Genomic DNA, 15,474 nt, shown 5'->3' with positions numbered 1-15,474 from the left:
TGGGGTTTAAATGCCGTCTTTATGTGTTCAAGAACGAAGAAAAGAAGCGATTTTAGGCCGATGTGATTTCGTTATTGATTTTTATAAATTTGTCTCTATGTTATTATTTTTAAGTACATTATTGCGAAAATTTATTTGTAATTTCATTAAATATATATTTTCCTAGCAACACAGGATATTAGACGCTGCATCCAAGTTATTTTGCTTTTGCGGTGAGTATACTGTACTGCTCACTATTTATCGGCAGTGTGTGTGTAAATTAATTTGGAAAAATTAATATATTTTCCATTTTTTAACATTCAGCTTTTTTGAGTATTTACGAAAAGCATGTATAATATTACTTCCCAGCCTATACTTTACTTAACGTAGTGTTGGGCCGAATAACGTGACTGAAATTGCGGCCACGCTTAGAAAATTTTTCCTACATCTTTGAATCCCTTTGTCGTGTACAGTATGTGTACAGTCATCGAAAATGCTTTTTCTTTCCTATGATTAATAATTCTGTCTAGAATTCATTGCTTCAAATAAATATGTTAATGAAAACCACACCACGTGTTACTTCCTTTCTAAGGTAAATGATCTATTTCATTCAGAGTTCTCCCGGGCCGTTCACCATCCCTTCAAAATGGTAAAACAATTTATCTTTTTCAGCCTTACCCTTCTGCCTTTTCTCTTGCAATTGTGTTATATATTAGGTAAGTGAATTCTGTTTCTGTTTTTCATAAGACCAGGTCTCAAAACTGGCTGCCAAGAGAAGCGAAAGCCTCCATGAAAGCAAATGTTGCCATGAGTAGCATTAGGCGAAAATTTAGGACCTTCAGACGCAATTTCCTTTCATTACCTTCCCCATCTCCCCCATCTCTCTCTCTCTCTCTCTCTCTCTCTCTCTCTCTCTCTTTCTCTCTTTACAACGCGCCACTCTAAAGGCAAACAAAGTGGTTTCCAAAACGATATGAAACATTTTGACAAGAGTCTCGTATATTTCAGAAAAGAACTCTCGCTTTCTCAGCCTCGGAAAAAGAAATACTCCGATATATATATATATATATATATATATATATATATATATATATATATATATATATATATATATATATATATATATATATATATATATTTGCTAAGACCATGGAGTACCTTTTGAAGTGTGGTTATAGTACGATTAAACCATAGATTAAGGAATCTAATCAAAAGACAAATACTTGCTAAACAACAAAAAAATTACGTAAAAAATTTAAGTATAAAAGAATGGCCTACTTGACTCCTGTTTATCATGAATGCATCGTATTTCACTTTGTCCACCGCACTACCAAACCACATCATACTTAAGGACCGTGTATCCCTGGCATGATTTGGCATTGCTGTACTCTCAGGGAGTGAACCCAGATAAAACCGTTGTGCTAATATTACAGTGAGAGAAGTTTTTGTAACTTTCTTTTAAGGCTTGAATATGCTCTCCCATCACGTATTGTTCGTAAAATAAGTTTGTCTTCCTCTTATTTCTTTCCAAGTTTGGGTTCGTCATCTTACTCCGGGCTAGGAGCTGACTTTTTCTTAATTCATTTTATAGTTTTACGTCTAAGGTTTAATTTGAAATATAAATCAGGATGCATCTTCTAAGAATGTAAAGAAACTTGCAGGGTTCCAGCGTGATTTACTTCACCACAAATTGCCTCTGTATTAATCGCAAAGTATCAATCTTCCCAATATATCTTGGAAATTTGTGTATCATTTACGTGAAAGATACGTACCTAATTATTCTGGTTTTAAGATGAAAAATAATTAACATTTTAGGGATCTTTTTAATGCTATCGACTTCAGAACATATGTGATTTGTGTTATAGAATTGGATTTTTTCCATTTACTTGATTGTCTTGATCATTTTCATCAGCCACCATAGTAAAATGAATAGTATATGTCTTCTCTAACAACCAACACAGCCCTTTACTAATTCACTGAGGAATATAATTTTTAAGTCACGTTTCATTTTTTTTGTTTTATTTTACTCGCAAATTTCACATCGATAATACATTGGGCTTCAGATGTCCTTTCTCCAACTTCTCCTCTACTTGGTGTGGCGCCTTGTGTGCCTCGAGTATTCCTCTAACTTTCCTGACCGATTTTCTTCATGACACAAACTGCCTAACTTTCAGGTACGAGCAGAAAGAAGACACATGAAATTTTAATTAAGAGAGAGAGAGAGAGAGAGAGAGAGAGAGAGAGAGAGAGAGAGAGAGAGGAGATTTTCGGGCCTTGTAGGTACCACGGCCTCTTTCAATTGCGTTTTTCCTAATTGAATGAATCCGCTCCTTGCCGCTATTTGTGCCAATGGGTTCCTTATTTACAACATTTAATAATTTTTCAGCGTGATTTCATTGTTTCATTATTTCTTACTTAGAAGGGGAATAGGCTCTAATTATCATTTAGATTTTCTCATATCTGACTGATGTCTTTGCAACAACCTTAATTTACAGTAACAAAGGACATTGTCTTTTACCGTATGTGAAATCCCTTATCATAAAATATCTACATTTACCATGCAAACCTATAAACAATTTTACTCTTACGAATTATATACGTGATTGGATACTGAAAAATTATTTGTATTTGATGTTTAGGAATAAGAATAAAAAGTTAAAATCAGATGAAATTAAAAAGATTTCAATAAATTATGTATATTTCTCCGTTGAGATTCGTGAGAAACCGAAATATAAATTTCCTTAAAAGAAATAGATTGAGGAACTTTTCCCATTTCGATTTAATTCCGTTGCCTTCATAAAACGATAAATTGAATTCATTCCCATGCAATGAGTATTAATCATCGGGAATGTAATTCCAGCTTGATGTGAATTGAAGCTAAGTGATTGCTTTTTCCTCGCTGAGCGTGAATTACTGAAGTAATAAAGATGTCCAAGCATTTAATTATATAAAATCAATTACGGTTATCATTTTCACGTTATTTCACGCTTAATTTATCTGTTTCCTTTTCTTTCTACCTACTGCTCTCAAAAGAGAGTAATGGTGAGTGAGGGCAGCCGGAAACTAAACGCGACGTTTTTTTGAGTAATCATAACCAAACTATGTTTCATTAGGGGATGGTTTTTGATAAACACTCTCAAGAACAATTCTCATTTATAATCTCTCTATTGATCCGACTGAAATGTGTCTCATTCTTCCTCTATGAACGTTCATGTTCTATTTTCTCCTCTTCAGTGAACTCAGTACCGAAGATATCAGTGAATGTTATATGTTTAAAACTACAGTGTTCTATGTCGCTAATTGTTTGGCAGTAGATAAAAACTCCTGAAGTAGGACGCACACTCACACACATACACAGACACACATACACACACATATACATATATATATATATATATATATATATATATATATATATATATATATATATATATATATATATATAATCAGTATTTTTAATGGTAAATGAAGGGTTCTTAAAGGCTTTTCCATCCCCTTGAAGCACAACGTAGACCATTGCATAACAAGAAAATAATAACACAGTTGACACAAACGAAAAGCTATTTTTCCCTAAATCCTTGAAATGAAGATTTTTTTTTTTTTTTAATGGTCAACTACATGAATTCCTAGTATTCATTTCACTGTTTAAGGAAGATTTTATGTGGATCATTGCTGGTAATATATTACCCTCGATATAGAATGTAATCTAAGTTGGATGGTAAATTTCAAGAAACCGTTTTCTTAAACAGCCTTATGATCATTAACTGTATTTATTTTTGTAAAGTACTAAAACATTTTATGGTATTCACTTGGGATCATGACTCGTAGAAACTTTTTGTTAGATTCACTAGGGTCGTAAAAATACAGTAATGATTTATTATTAGTAGTATTATTATCATAATCATCATCTTGACAAAAATACTGCGTTAAAAAGGAGAGGAACATAACAAAAAAATAAATAAATAAAAAAACAGAGAGAACTAACAAAGACAAAGACAAAACTCAACAAGCAAACACATAAATCCCGTTTTTCATTAATGTATTATCTTCTTGATACGAGAGCCTGATGTAGAAATTCTGTTCAGGGACAAAGCGAATTCGACCTCGATTGTGTCAACAGAAAGCTTATCTCTTTTCCATTAAAAGTTGCCCATTCTTGTGTAAACGCTACACTGATAGCTGCACGATTTGATACATTCCTTTCTTATCCCTCATGTCTGTGTATATTTGAGATCCTTGGTTAGACGGAAGAAGTAAAAGGTTGATAGTTTTGCTTCTTGTTTATTTCGTGCAGTACTTTAACACATCGAAACGTATTATCGGAAAAATTGGATTTCTTTATACAAATGTATTTCAAGATGTAACTCTGTGCCCACGGATAAAGTGTACACATACACGCACACACCATTAAACACACACCCATTATATATATATATATATATATATATATATATATATATATATATATATATATATATATATATATATATAAAATGTGTGTATGTATGTATGTATGTATATAAAAGAAACCAAAATAACGGAGAAACATGTTAGCTTTACACTTAAAGTAAGTCTTCATTAGGAAATATAGTTTTTCTATGTAACAGTCATTTAGGATAAAGTATGCATACGAAAATGAAAGCACAGTATGTCAATTGTCAATTAAGGAATATAACTAGATGAAAGCTTTTAGTCTTAACGAATAAAAATACTGAAGAAACGACCAGCCTGATAATTAAAGCCAACTCACCATCGGGAAATTTCGGTTTCTTCATGAGATGGACGCATTGCTGAATGACTCTGCCAAGAAGGGTCGAGGCTGCGTTCAGCTCGCTCTGCGTAGTTGCGTTCACTTCCCTCCCCTTCCCTAGCTGCGAGATCAGGGAGAGGAAGAATCTGGTTATGCGTTGCCAAATAGAGTGGGAATGACCTTGAGTCAATGGAGATTTGAGATTGCCATCTGCTCAGGGAGTGAGAAAAAATTATGCATTTAAAGTATAATCATCTTGAACCGTGTACTAAATAGCAAATGATAGTGCATTATTTTTACCAATATTCTTATATGTAAGCATGTATCAAGAGAGTGATTTCGAAGAGGAAACTAATCTGACGTTTTAATCTGAGCTGCCGATCAATTTAAATGATAAAATTACTGGGAAAAGAAAATGACAACTTTAAATGGAAATGAATACAAGATATTTCAGAAAATAGTCATTTGCTCTTTACTTATCTGGTTGCGAATGTGAATCACGACCAGAGAGAGAGAGAGAGAGAGAGAGAGAGAGAGAGAGAGAGAGAGAGAGAGAGAGAGAGAGAGAGAGAATATTTGATTAAAACTTCGGCCTCAACAGGTTAGGGTTACCTTTTTAGGACTTGCAGTTTTTCTATTCGTATTATGATATTGTAGCATATATACTGACAGAGCAGTGATTGTTCAGTATTGTTTCCCTTTTTCTCTCTATCTTCCTCTCTTTCTCCTTCTCCTTCTCTGTGGCGCCCTGTAAGCAAACGACCACATTATGCCTAATTCTCTGCTGAAACCAGATGAGGTTTTATGGAGACGAGACCATATCACACAGCTGTCGCCTGAGACTGAACCTGGGACATTTTGTTCGTAAGAAAAGTGTGCTTCCACTAGAGAGAGAGAGAGAGAGAGAGAGAGAATCTTATATATATAATGTATTCAGGACAAGGACAAAGGTAGCATGTTACACAAGCAAAGCATGTTAATGTTTTTTTCCAGCATATCACCTAACATATCTTTTGATGAATGCGATAAGGTTGAGCCCTTATATATTTCATTTGCATGTTTCACTGGATGAGATGGTCATTTTGTAATTTATATCAACTCTTTTAGTTTTTAAATTATTTTTTATATTTCTCATCTCCCTCTCACTCTGTCTGGCTCCTTTTCCGCCCCTTCCACCTCTGCCCTACATTATGATTTTTCAGTATTTTCAGTACTGATAACAGAAACAATGTTTCCTTGTCCACAGTATAACCACTGGAAATTTTCAGTATTGTCCAGTGATCTGAATAATTTCATGGTGTTATTCTAGCCGTGGTCATCATTTGTATAAGCTTTAAGTTTTTCATTTTTCTAACAGCTGAGCAGGGACTGTCAGGCCAGGGCCTGTAGTGTTCTGCTTCCAGAACATCATTATTATTTTTTTTACTTGATTCCTCATAATACTGTTACTACTGTATCCGTATAAAATGGGAGGGTGTATTTATCAGTTTTTCATGAGTCTTTCACCTTTTTCATTTGAATTTGGATCATTAAGTCTGTCAGTTTTTCTTAGAATGGATATTCCAAGTAACATTGACTTGAATTTTTCTGCACAGAGTTCCAATCAGTTCTCATAATTTCATTTTTATGTATTTTCAGCGGTGCCTCCAAGCTGCTCTCACTCATAACCTTTACTTCTGTAGTATCTCAGAAGGGTCTTACCATAACTTTTCTGGTATTTGCATTTTTCCTCATAATATACTATCATAACAGCTGGATAGCCAAAGTCTCCCGTGGATCTCCTGACATTACTTCTGGCCTAGAAGTCTAGAGTTATTTTCATTAGGAAATTTCTCCATTTCGGAATTCTTTTATCCATTTGCTTCTTCGTTTCAGCTTTTCTACAATATTTCTTATTCACTTCTCTAAAGATTTCCCCACGTTCCCGCTCAGAATGTATTTAATGTACAACGATCACAGTTCATCATTGTTTGCAATTGTCTCCCCGGAAGAGGAATAACATTAATTACATGCGTAAAGGAACGTTTTCCAACAAATTAGAATTACTAGCTACGACAATGTTGATTTACATAATCAGTGAGCAGCTACTATTCGAAAAGACCTTAGTTGAGGAGGACGTGCATATTTTTATATCATCGGTTACTCACCTCTTTCTGCTTTTGTGACACCATCATGAATAATAAGATTTATTCCGTGTTAGAGAATCATTTGTATATTAAAGGCAGGAATTATTTTCGTTTGTTTCTTACAAAGTTCAACTTTTACTTCATATTGTTTCTAAAAACTGTCAAGTCATATCAAACATACTCTTGGGTACTTTTCTAAGTAATACCATCCCACAGCAATGTTGAAATGAAATAACGGTGGATCAAGAGGAACTATCAAAACGTGTCTGACATTCAGTGGGGACATTATCTCCTTTATCCCTTTGGGATACTTAAATGAAACTTGAATCACTAACGTGTCACAGAAAAGTAACTAAATTTGCAACATTTTCAGTTAGAAAACGAAGTAATGAGCAAACTTACTCTCTGCAAAATATTGTCTGTAGCACAAGGCAGGTAATCGGTGCTCTCAGGTGACCATTTACCATCAGTGCCGCAGAGTCGAGACGCATAGTCTGAAAAAGGTAAATATGAATGTCAATTCAGGAATTTGGGGGATTAGTGTAAGAAATGAGAGAGCTTACCAACTTGTATTTTCATTAAGTTAGTATTATTATTATTATTATTATTTTTTGGGGGGGTTAATTGGCCAAGGAAAAGTATTCCTCACATTTTTTTGAGCGCCTAAACACAAACAGTTAGAAATTTAATTGAGTTAAGAAGAACATGCGCGCCCACACACTAATACACACCACAACCACGCCAAAATGAATACATACAGTATATGTATGTATAGATAGACAGATAGATTATATAAAAAAATAGATATGCATATATATATACATATATATATATATATATATATATATATATATATATATATATATATATATATATATATATATATATATATGTCTGTGAGAGAGAGAGAGGCTATGCAGTATATAAAGAGCAATAGGTGATAGTGACTATATGTATATGTACATATATATATATATATATATATATATATATATATATATATATATATATATATATATATATATATATATAGATATAAATATACATACACAAACACACATATATATATATATATATATTTATATATATATATATGTATATATATATATATATATATATATATATATATATATATATATATATATAATGTGTGTGAGAGAGAGAGAGAGAGAGAGAGAGAGAGAGAGAGAGAGCAAGAGAGAGAGAGCTGCATAGTATATTAAGAGCGATAGATGGTACTTACTATTCTCTTGCATATTGTTATAGCTTTAGGGGAAAAGAGATAGGGCGAGAATACTGTTTGCCAGTTTGGCCATGCAAGATTTCGATGCTTTTTAGGGACCAAAATAATGTTTACACTATTCTCGGGAAGAAAAACATTTCTGGCACGATAACTTCTCAGAAAATACAGCGCAATGTTAGGAGTTTTCTCTGTGACACGAGGAAATGTGAACCCTTGAAAGTTTTCGCGAAAGAGAAGGGAAGGAAACCGAAGATGAATAAAAGGGCGCTTTAAAGAAAATGTGATATACTCGCGTAGACACTCACACAAATACACGCACATGAATACATACATACATATATAATATTTGTTTGCGTGTATGCATCATATATATATATATATATATATATATATATATATATATATATATATATATATATTATATTGTGTATATATTATATATACATATATATATAAATATATATATATATATATATATATATATATATATATATATATATATATATATATATATACTGTATATGTACTGTATATATATATTCATATTCAACATCAAGAACTTTCTTCGGAAGAGGGTGGCTTCCAAGAAAAGAAAGGACAATGATCACTGCCACATGCGCAGTTAAATTGCTACGTCGTCGACGAACACCCTGGGCAGAAAACGTCCCTAATACTAGCTGCTTTTTACACCTACACAAAAAAAAAGCCTCACGCAGGAACTCGAACCCCACCCCAGTATACATTGCACTATTCACCTCAACCTTGCACACACTCTCGTTCTTCCTTATGTTGAGGCCCCTCCTTTTTGTTACCGCTTTCACTCCATCTATCCATTCCTTTCTATGTATTCCTCTCCTCCTCCTCAGCAGTTTTATGCTCTTCTTTTTAACCTGTCCTCCTTCATTCTTTCCGCATGACCGCACCATCTCAAAACAACCTTTTACTACTACTGTACTACTTGAAATAGATAATTGATTTATTCATGTAGGTAGATGCTACAAAATGCTTGAAGGAGACGTAGGAGTCTCTCCCTGTTCAGTTATCCTTCAACATTAAATGGCATATAAGAAATCGAGCTAAGGAACAGTTTCATCATTTTATTCGGGTGCATAAACGAAAGGGAGACGTTCATCTGTGCTTCCTTGAAACCCAAGGACGGAAATTTCGTTATTATTCGTCATGATAATGAGCATAACATTCATATGAAAATAGAGCGACGATTATATTTACAAACTCGACTTAGTTTCCATGAAAAGGAGACGGATTCACTGTAAAGAAAATAACTACTTCCCCATCCACCGAATTGAATATGAAGCACATTACTAATTGGAAGCCACCATTTATGTTCTCATTTCGCCTGCGGATATGTTAATAATTGACTGATAATTAATCATCAGTTAATTAACTATTCCCCATCTTTCACCATTAAAATGTTCAAAGTAAATTACTTGTCGAATTGTACGCCAAGAGTGCTGCCGGGCAGGGTACAGTGGCGTATGTTCCAGGAGCTGTTGATGGCCAGCATGCGTATCCATCGTGAAAGCTTGGACACTTGGTACCTGGTTAGATAAAAAAGAAAAAAAGTGTTATTTCTTCAAATAAATGTTTTGGTAAGCAATTTCTATCATTTTCATAAATAGTAAATCCTGGAATCATACAATTTCTGCCCATAACGTTCAGGGAAAGTAGAGGAAGGTTTCCTGTGTATTAAAATTCAGAATATTCAGGCAGTTAGATAGAACGTCCGCAGCACTGGAGCCCTAAAAATGTTGCCGTATTGTATACAAACTCTGTTATGACTAGAAGGAGCTTAATAATGTATTAAAAATATACAAATATGTTCTGAAGCTGGTTTTTTTTTTTTTTTGCTATACGGCTAAGAGTCAGTATATTTAGTCAGAGTCGAAGGTGGCACAAAACTACAAGAAGCTTACGAGAGGTATTACGGAGAGCACCCTTGTCTTTGCAAGTGCAAAATAAAGTTTTTATTTATGATCTATATGATATGTATATATATATATATATATATATATATATATATATATATATATATATATGTGTGTATATATATGTTTATATATATATATATATATATATATATATATATATATATATATATATATGTGTGTGTATTTATGTTTTATTATATATATATATATATATATATATATATATATATATATATATATATATATATATATATATATATATATATAGACAGACAGAGGCAACAGCGTTTTGCTTAGCTCTCATTAAGTTTAGGATGTACTGGGAATAAAGAGAGCCGATAACTAGATAAAGAATATTTTCACCATTTTCAGAATTGCAGAAAAGGTAAGGGCCTTATTTATAATCATGGAAAAAGGAAATTTAAATATAGATTTTAGATATGGTACTCATTAATGAAAGTGCTTATTTTGACGCTTTTTGTATACGTTTGTGTGTCAACATACAGCAATAAAAAATTTGTACCAGAATATAACACGAAGTCGCCAGATTGTGCTCGGCAGTTTTTGTTGCTGTTACACGACAAAAAATTTCCTCCATGTTTACAATTTTTTTTTTTATTATTTTCCCCATTTTTCCACACTTGCAGGTAATCTGTGAATGCTTGCTCTGCAGGTTAATGGCATTTTTAGCTTGCTGAATGAGTGTTGGCTCAATTTAAACAACTGCAGCAGCAGTAGCAATAATAACAATGCAAGATATCCTTAAAATAAAATAGATGCTTTATTTGTCGACAAGTTTTTCTTATTTATTGTTGCTGGACTTCTGTGAAGCTTTTCCGAATATTGCCTTCATATTTTCAGGCACTTCTTCCTCCACATTCCTCGTTGAAAAAGGTCGAATGGGAGGCAACATACAATCAGTCAATAACCCTGCCGTTACCGCTTCTTTTCAATTTCTAAATCAATAAATCTCCTCGGAATTTTACTGCTGTCCTATTTCTTGACATAAAATTGGGCCAGTATTCTATTCAGCGGAAGGAGAAAGAGTCACTCCTCATTCCAGGTGACCTCATTAACACTGGAATGTCATCAGGCTGGTTGGTCCCCATTAATTAGCAAATTTATTACTCCCTTAAGGAATAACTTCCCTTTTTGGCATTCCTTCCTTCCCTCCTTCGTACCCTTAGTTCTTTTGGATCTGGGTTTCATTAGACATCTGTACATGACAAAAATAAAAGTATGGTTTTGCCTTGATCCCCTTGAAAATGATGCTTTATTACAAATAGAGGGATTCCTATTACCCTTCCTTCACCAGTTACTCATGCTGAAGTATTAATTCACAAAAATAATTAATCTTTTAACTGGAATTGCTAAAATCAAAAACAAAAAAACAAAAAACTCATCAATCGTACAAGCGCAAAGAGAATAACGAATTGGAAACCAATACGAAAGCCGTTCTTTATGAGGGTCTTCCCAACTCATCTCTTGGCCGTAAAAGTTCTTCACCTCATTTCCAGCTGTAATGAACTTTTCTTTGGCGATTCGTTTCTTCATTCTTAAATTTTTCATCTCTCTATTTCCTCTTCAACTTTATGTTCCTGTAATGGGTGTTGAGCTTTCGCGGAAATTCCTCAGTATAGTTAACATATAGTCAGGAAGCTTGTGAATGTTTGAAGAGCTTAAAGGTCTCTCATGAGCGGCGAAGGCAGGAAAAGTCCACTGCACTGGTGGCGCAGTGTCGTAGAGGCCTTAGTTAGACAGTGGCTGCAGGTAGACTGGTGGGCTCCAGTATACCAGTCCAGATTACATATAGATGAAGGCGAATTTTTAATAGGAAATAAATGAGTGAGGCCTTATTTACATTATTATGACCACGATTTTTTCATCAGTCACAGTAATTCATACCCACACACACACACACACACACACACACACACACACACACACAGGGGTTGGGGGGGGCATAAATAAATGTAGTTACTTTACACGGATGATTTCCTGCCTCTTTAATCAATAACACATTTCAACATTTACGTATTTCGTGTGTTTTCAACTTACTTCAAATACTTTTAATATATTTATTCCTTCCTTCAATTCATTTTCGGTGGATCAAATGCTCGACAAATCTATCATAATGAAATTAAAGTGATTGCTCTCTGAAATTGTAATGAAAGCTGAAATAATGGTTACTATTCTTCAGCAACCAAGTAATTGGTCTCATTTCTTGAGTGCAAAATTTCCATTCCTGATTTTTATTTCAAGACACTGCGATGAAATAATAAGGGAGAAGTGATGCCTGAAACTCCATCTGTTTTCGCAACATTGCTTGCAAAACCTGACTTATGTATTACACTATTAAAAAACAATGAAATATCGGTGCGTTTCTTTCTCAGGATAACCAATATTTCTTTGTTATATGATTAAATTGATTATATATATATATATATATATATATATATATATATATATATATATATATATATATATATATGTGTATATATATATATATTAAATTCTTTAAAATGGAAATGCATTGTTCATCTAGCAGTGTTGTTTTGCTAAAAGCAAGTCAACAGTTTGGTAAACACTCCGCTTTTCTACTACATTTGATCTCATGATTTACAATAATTGATATTTGGTATTACAGTTCGGTGATAGATAGCTTTTGGAGAACCTCCAGTATTATTGGGAAACATCACAGACCATCTCTGCAACAACTAACGCGCGAAGAACAAAAGAGCAGAAGAGGCAAGGGAATGCTCACAGAATATAATCATTCAGTATTTTCCAATGTTTGTTATTTCTCTCCAAGCAACGCATTGCTTGCGTCAACGTCGGTCTTCTAGAATTGTACAGAACGTTGTTCCCGTTACATTAATTTATATATGAAAAATTTCGGAGTTTTGCTTAATCATTTTTGAAAAGGCTTTTAGATCTGAAGTTTTTCTACAGGGTTGGTCCCATGCAACGTAATCAACAAAGAAGAGTGTTTTTATGAAAAGGCTTCAAATGCTGAAATCATCGGATTCAGATAAAATGCTTTCATATGACTGGATCACTTCAGCGCAGAAGGAATTCTGTACATTCCTTTACAAAAGAGACAATAAATATGCCGCAAATTAGGCAATGGTAAATTTTCTCTCTCTCTCTCTCTCTCTCTCTCTCTCTCTCTCTCTCTCTCTCTCTCTCAGATGCAACGTTTCCTTTCAGTTACTTCCTTATATTTCAGTTGCAGGTTTACTTTGTTAACAAAGTTCTGAGATGTTCCTAAGCAATGATATTAATATTAAAAAAAAATGACAGATATATTAACCTCCCTGTGTACAGATTGAACACTTTCTGAAAATGCTAAGTTTTTACGTTTAGAACATCGTCTTTCTGAAAATTTTAGAAGTAAACCAGTATTCCATCACTTTTGGATTTTCTTTTTTTTGTTGCAATACTCCACCGTCACGCCTTTTTTCACATACCGCAATAATATTATCAGTTATTAGACCCCTGCTATATAACTATTATTCGTAATTATTACGCTGTTTTTACCAATACGTACTGTTATATCCGTTATTGGAAACCCGCTATTTTACTTCGATAGTTGCAATAATCAATTATGTCTTTTTTGGAATTTTCTTTTTTTTTTTTTTGTGCAGATTTTGGGTTTTATAGCTCACAAAGCCAACCATAAATCTTCCTCCTTTACCTCAAAATCCTCGGTATGTCTTGATCGTAAATCCTTGATTTTTTTCTTTTTCTAGATGACATATATTCCACGCCGCCCAATCTTGTCAGGTTGTACGGACATATCCATATTGGTTGGCGAAGACCTCATGCTGTGTTCCTTTCTTTTGAGCCGGTAATAAGTGGTTTATGGCTTGGGGCTGCTGCCTCAACAGCAGAAATTTGTTGCATTTTTTGTATGGTGTTTTGGCTATAACCATTGGTATTTTTCTCCTCCTGATTGTTTTGTCCAACAGTGTTTTATGATTTTGTAAATTTTTATTATTATTATTATTATTATTATTATTATTATTATTATTATTATTATTATTATTATTATTATTATTATTATTATTATTATTTGATACCAGAATGACCGAGCGTTCATTTTGACAGCAGTTTCACTTTCAAATGTATTTATTTTCCGTAGTTTTTCGCTTACAGACATGATTCTCCTTGACTTTTTCTAATTCACCAAGATTTATATAAAACTAAAAGGTAACTGAAATTAGCGTTTTGCTATACGGGATACAGCCTTTTATACCAACAACGACCGAATGGTCATTTTAGCCGCTGGTCTATATGGGGAGTTTACGTTGTTGAAAAAGCCGATGATGACAATGATCAATGATGACGCAATACAAAGTGGGTATACTTTTGATTAAGAAGAACATTAAGCAGACGCGGAATGATTCTTGGAGAATATCATTTGAAGAGGTGTGTGCGACAATAGGCATTCTGATGCTCGAGGAATTCTCGCGAAAGGACAGCAGTATAACATCTTTGTAAAAAAAAAAAACCCTGGGACTTCCATATTTCCGTCAAACAATGTAAGAAATCGTTTTAAAGTAATTGTGAGACTTCTAAGGTTTGATGCCAGGTCAACAAGATCCATTCGATTGCTAACTGATAGAGCTGTGTTGATTTCGGAAGTTTTGGAGATATTAATAAAAAAATATTGTAGCTATAGTGGGTAAGCAGTTATACGAAATGTAGGTGCCCATTCATACACTATATTGCCCGGAAGCCATACAAGTTTAGCATTAAGTTTTGGTTTCCGAATGTGTTGTTCTGAAGCTAATAAAACCATAAATGTGAAAAGGAAGAAATGTGACAAAGGATCGTTTTTTCACTTTAATAAAAGTGGGGGAAAAATTACGAGCTAAAAAACGAGTCTTGTGGGGACGGAAAATCCTATTCGAATGGAGATTCCTAGAAACGAATAAATTCCCGTGACGACCTGTACAGCAAACAAGTGCTGAGAAATAATCAGTTCACTCTGACAGTGTATCACTGTAAGCCAAACAAAAATATACTCATCCTTTGTAGCATTAACACAACTGTATATATTGGAAATGGTGCAAAGAATACGATAATGCCTCTGCGTGTTATGAATGCAAATTAAAGTTCAGGTCATTTAGTTTTATTGCTACATCTAAAGTCCCAAATATACATTCTTATGAAGGACTAACAAAAAAATATTGATACTTAATATGGATTCTGTTGTACATAATGAAGACAGAATATAAATTATAAATGCATTAGTTAGGTGTCTGCTGCTATTCCCAACGTTATCTGAAATTAGCAACTTTCATAAAAGTATTATTCCTGTAAAAACGGGAACTGAGAGAATTTTCCTATTATATAAATTTGGGAGAGAAATTGCCAAGAGTTTTATATCACAAGTCAAGTCAGTGAAGCTGTTCATGCAAG

At 33.5% G+C, this 15,474-nt stretch overlaps 1 protein-coding gene and 1 long non-coding RNA gene across 6 annotated transcripts in view; one reads left to right on the top strand and one right to left on the bottom strand.

Annotated features, from left to right (window-relative positions):
- Nucleotides 1–15,474, top strand: part of LOC136854118 (uncharacterized) — a 409,448-nt gene that overhangs the window by 263,857 nt on the left and 130,117 nt on the right. The gene's annotated exons all lie outside the window — the stretch shown is intronic.
- Nucleotides 1–15,474, bottom strand: part of LOC136854116 (calcitonin gene-related peptide type 1 receptor-like) — a 161,756-nt gene that overhangs the window by 51,781 nt on the left and 94,501 nt on the right. For all 5 annotated transcript variants that reach the window (XM_067130300.1, XM_067130302.1, XM_067130299.1 and 2 more), the window contains exons 4-6: nt 9,547–9,657; nt 7,258–7,349; nt 4,730–4,850 (exon numbers count right to left, since the gene is read on the bottom strand). In XM_067130300.1, the coding sequence (XP_066986401.1) occupies nt 4,730–4,850; nt 7,258–7,349; nt 9,547–9,657 (324 nt within the window). The remainder of the gene's footprint in view (nt 1–4,729; nt 4,851–7,257; nt 7,350–9,546; nt 9,658–15,474) is intronic.

Source organism: Macrobrachium rosenbergii, chromosome 28, assembly GCF_040412425.1.
Source record: "Macrobrachium rosenbergii isolate ZJJX-2024 chromosome 28, ASM4041242v1, whole genome shotgun sequence".
Taxonomy (NCBI): Eukaryota; Metazoa; Arthropoda; class Malacostraca; order Decapoda; family Palaemonidae; genus Macrobrachium; species Macrobrachium rosenbergii.
Note: the sequence above shows the minus strand (reverse complement) of the source record. Positions and strands in the feature narration are given on the sequence as shown.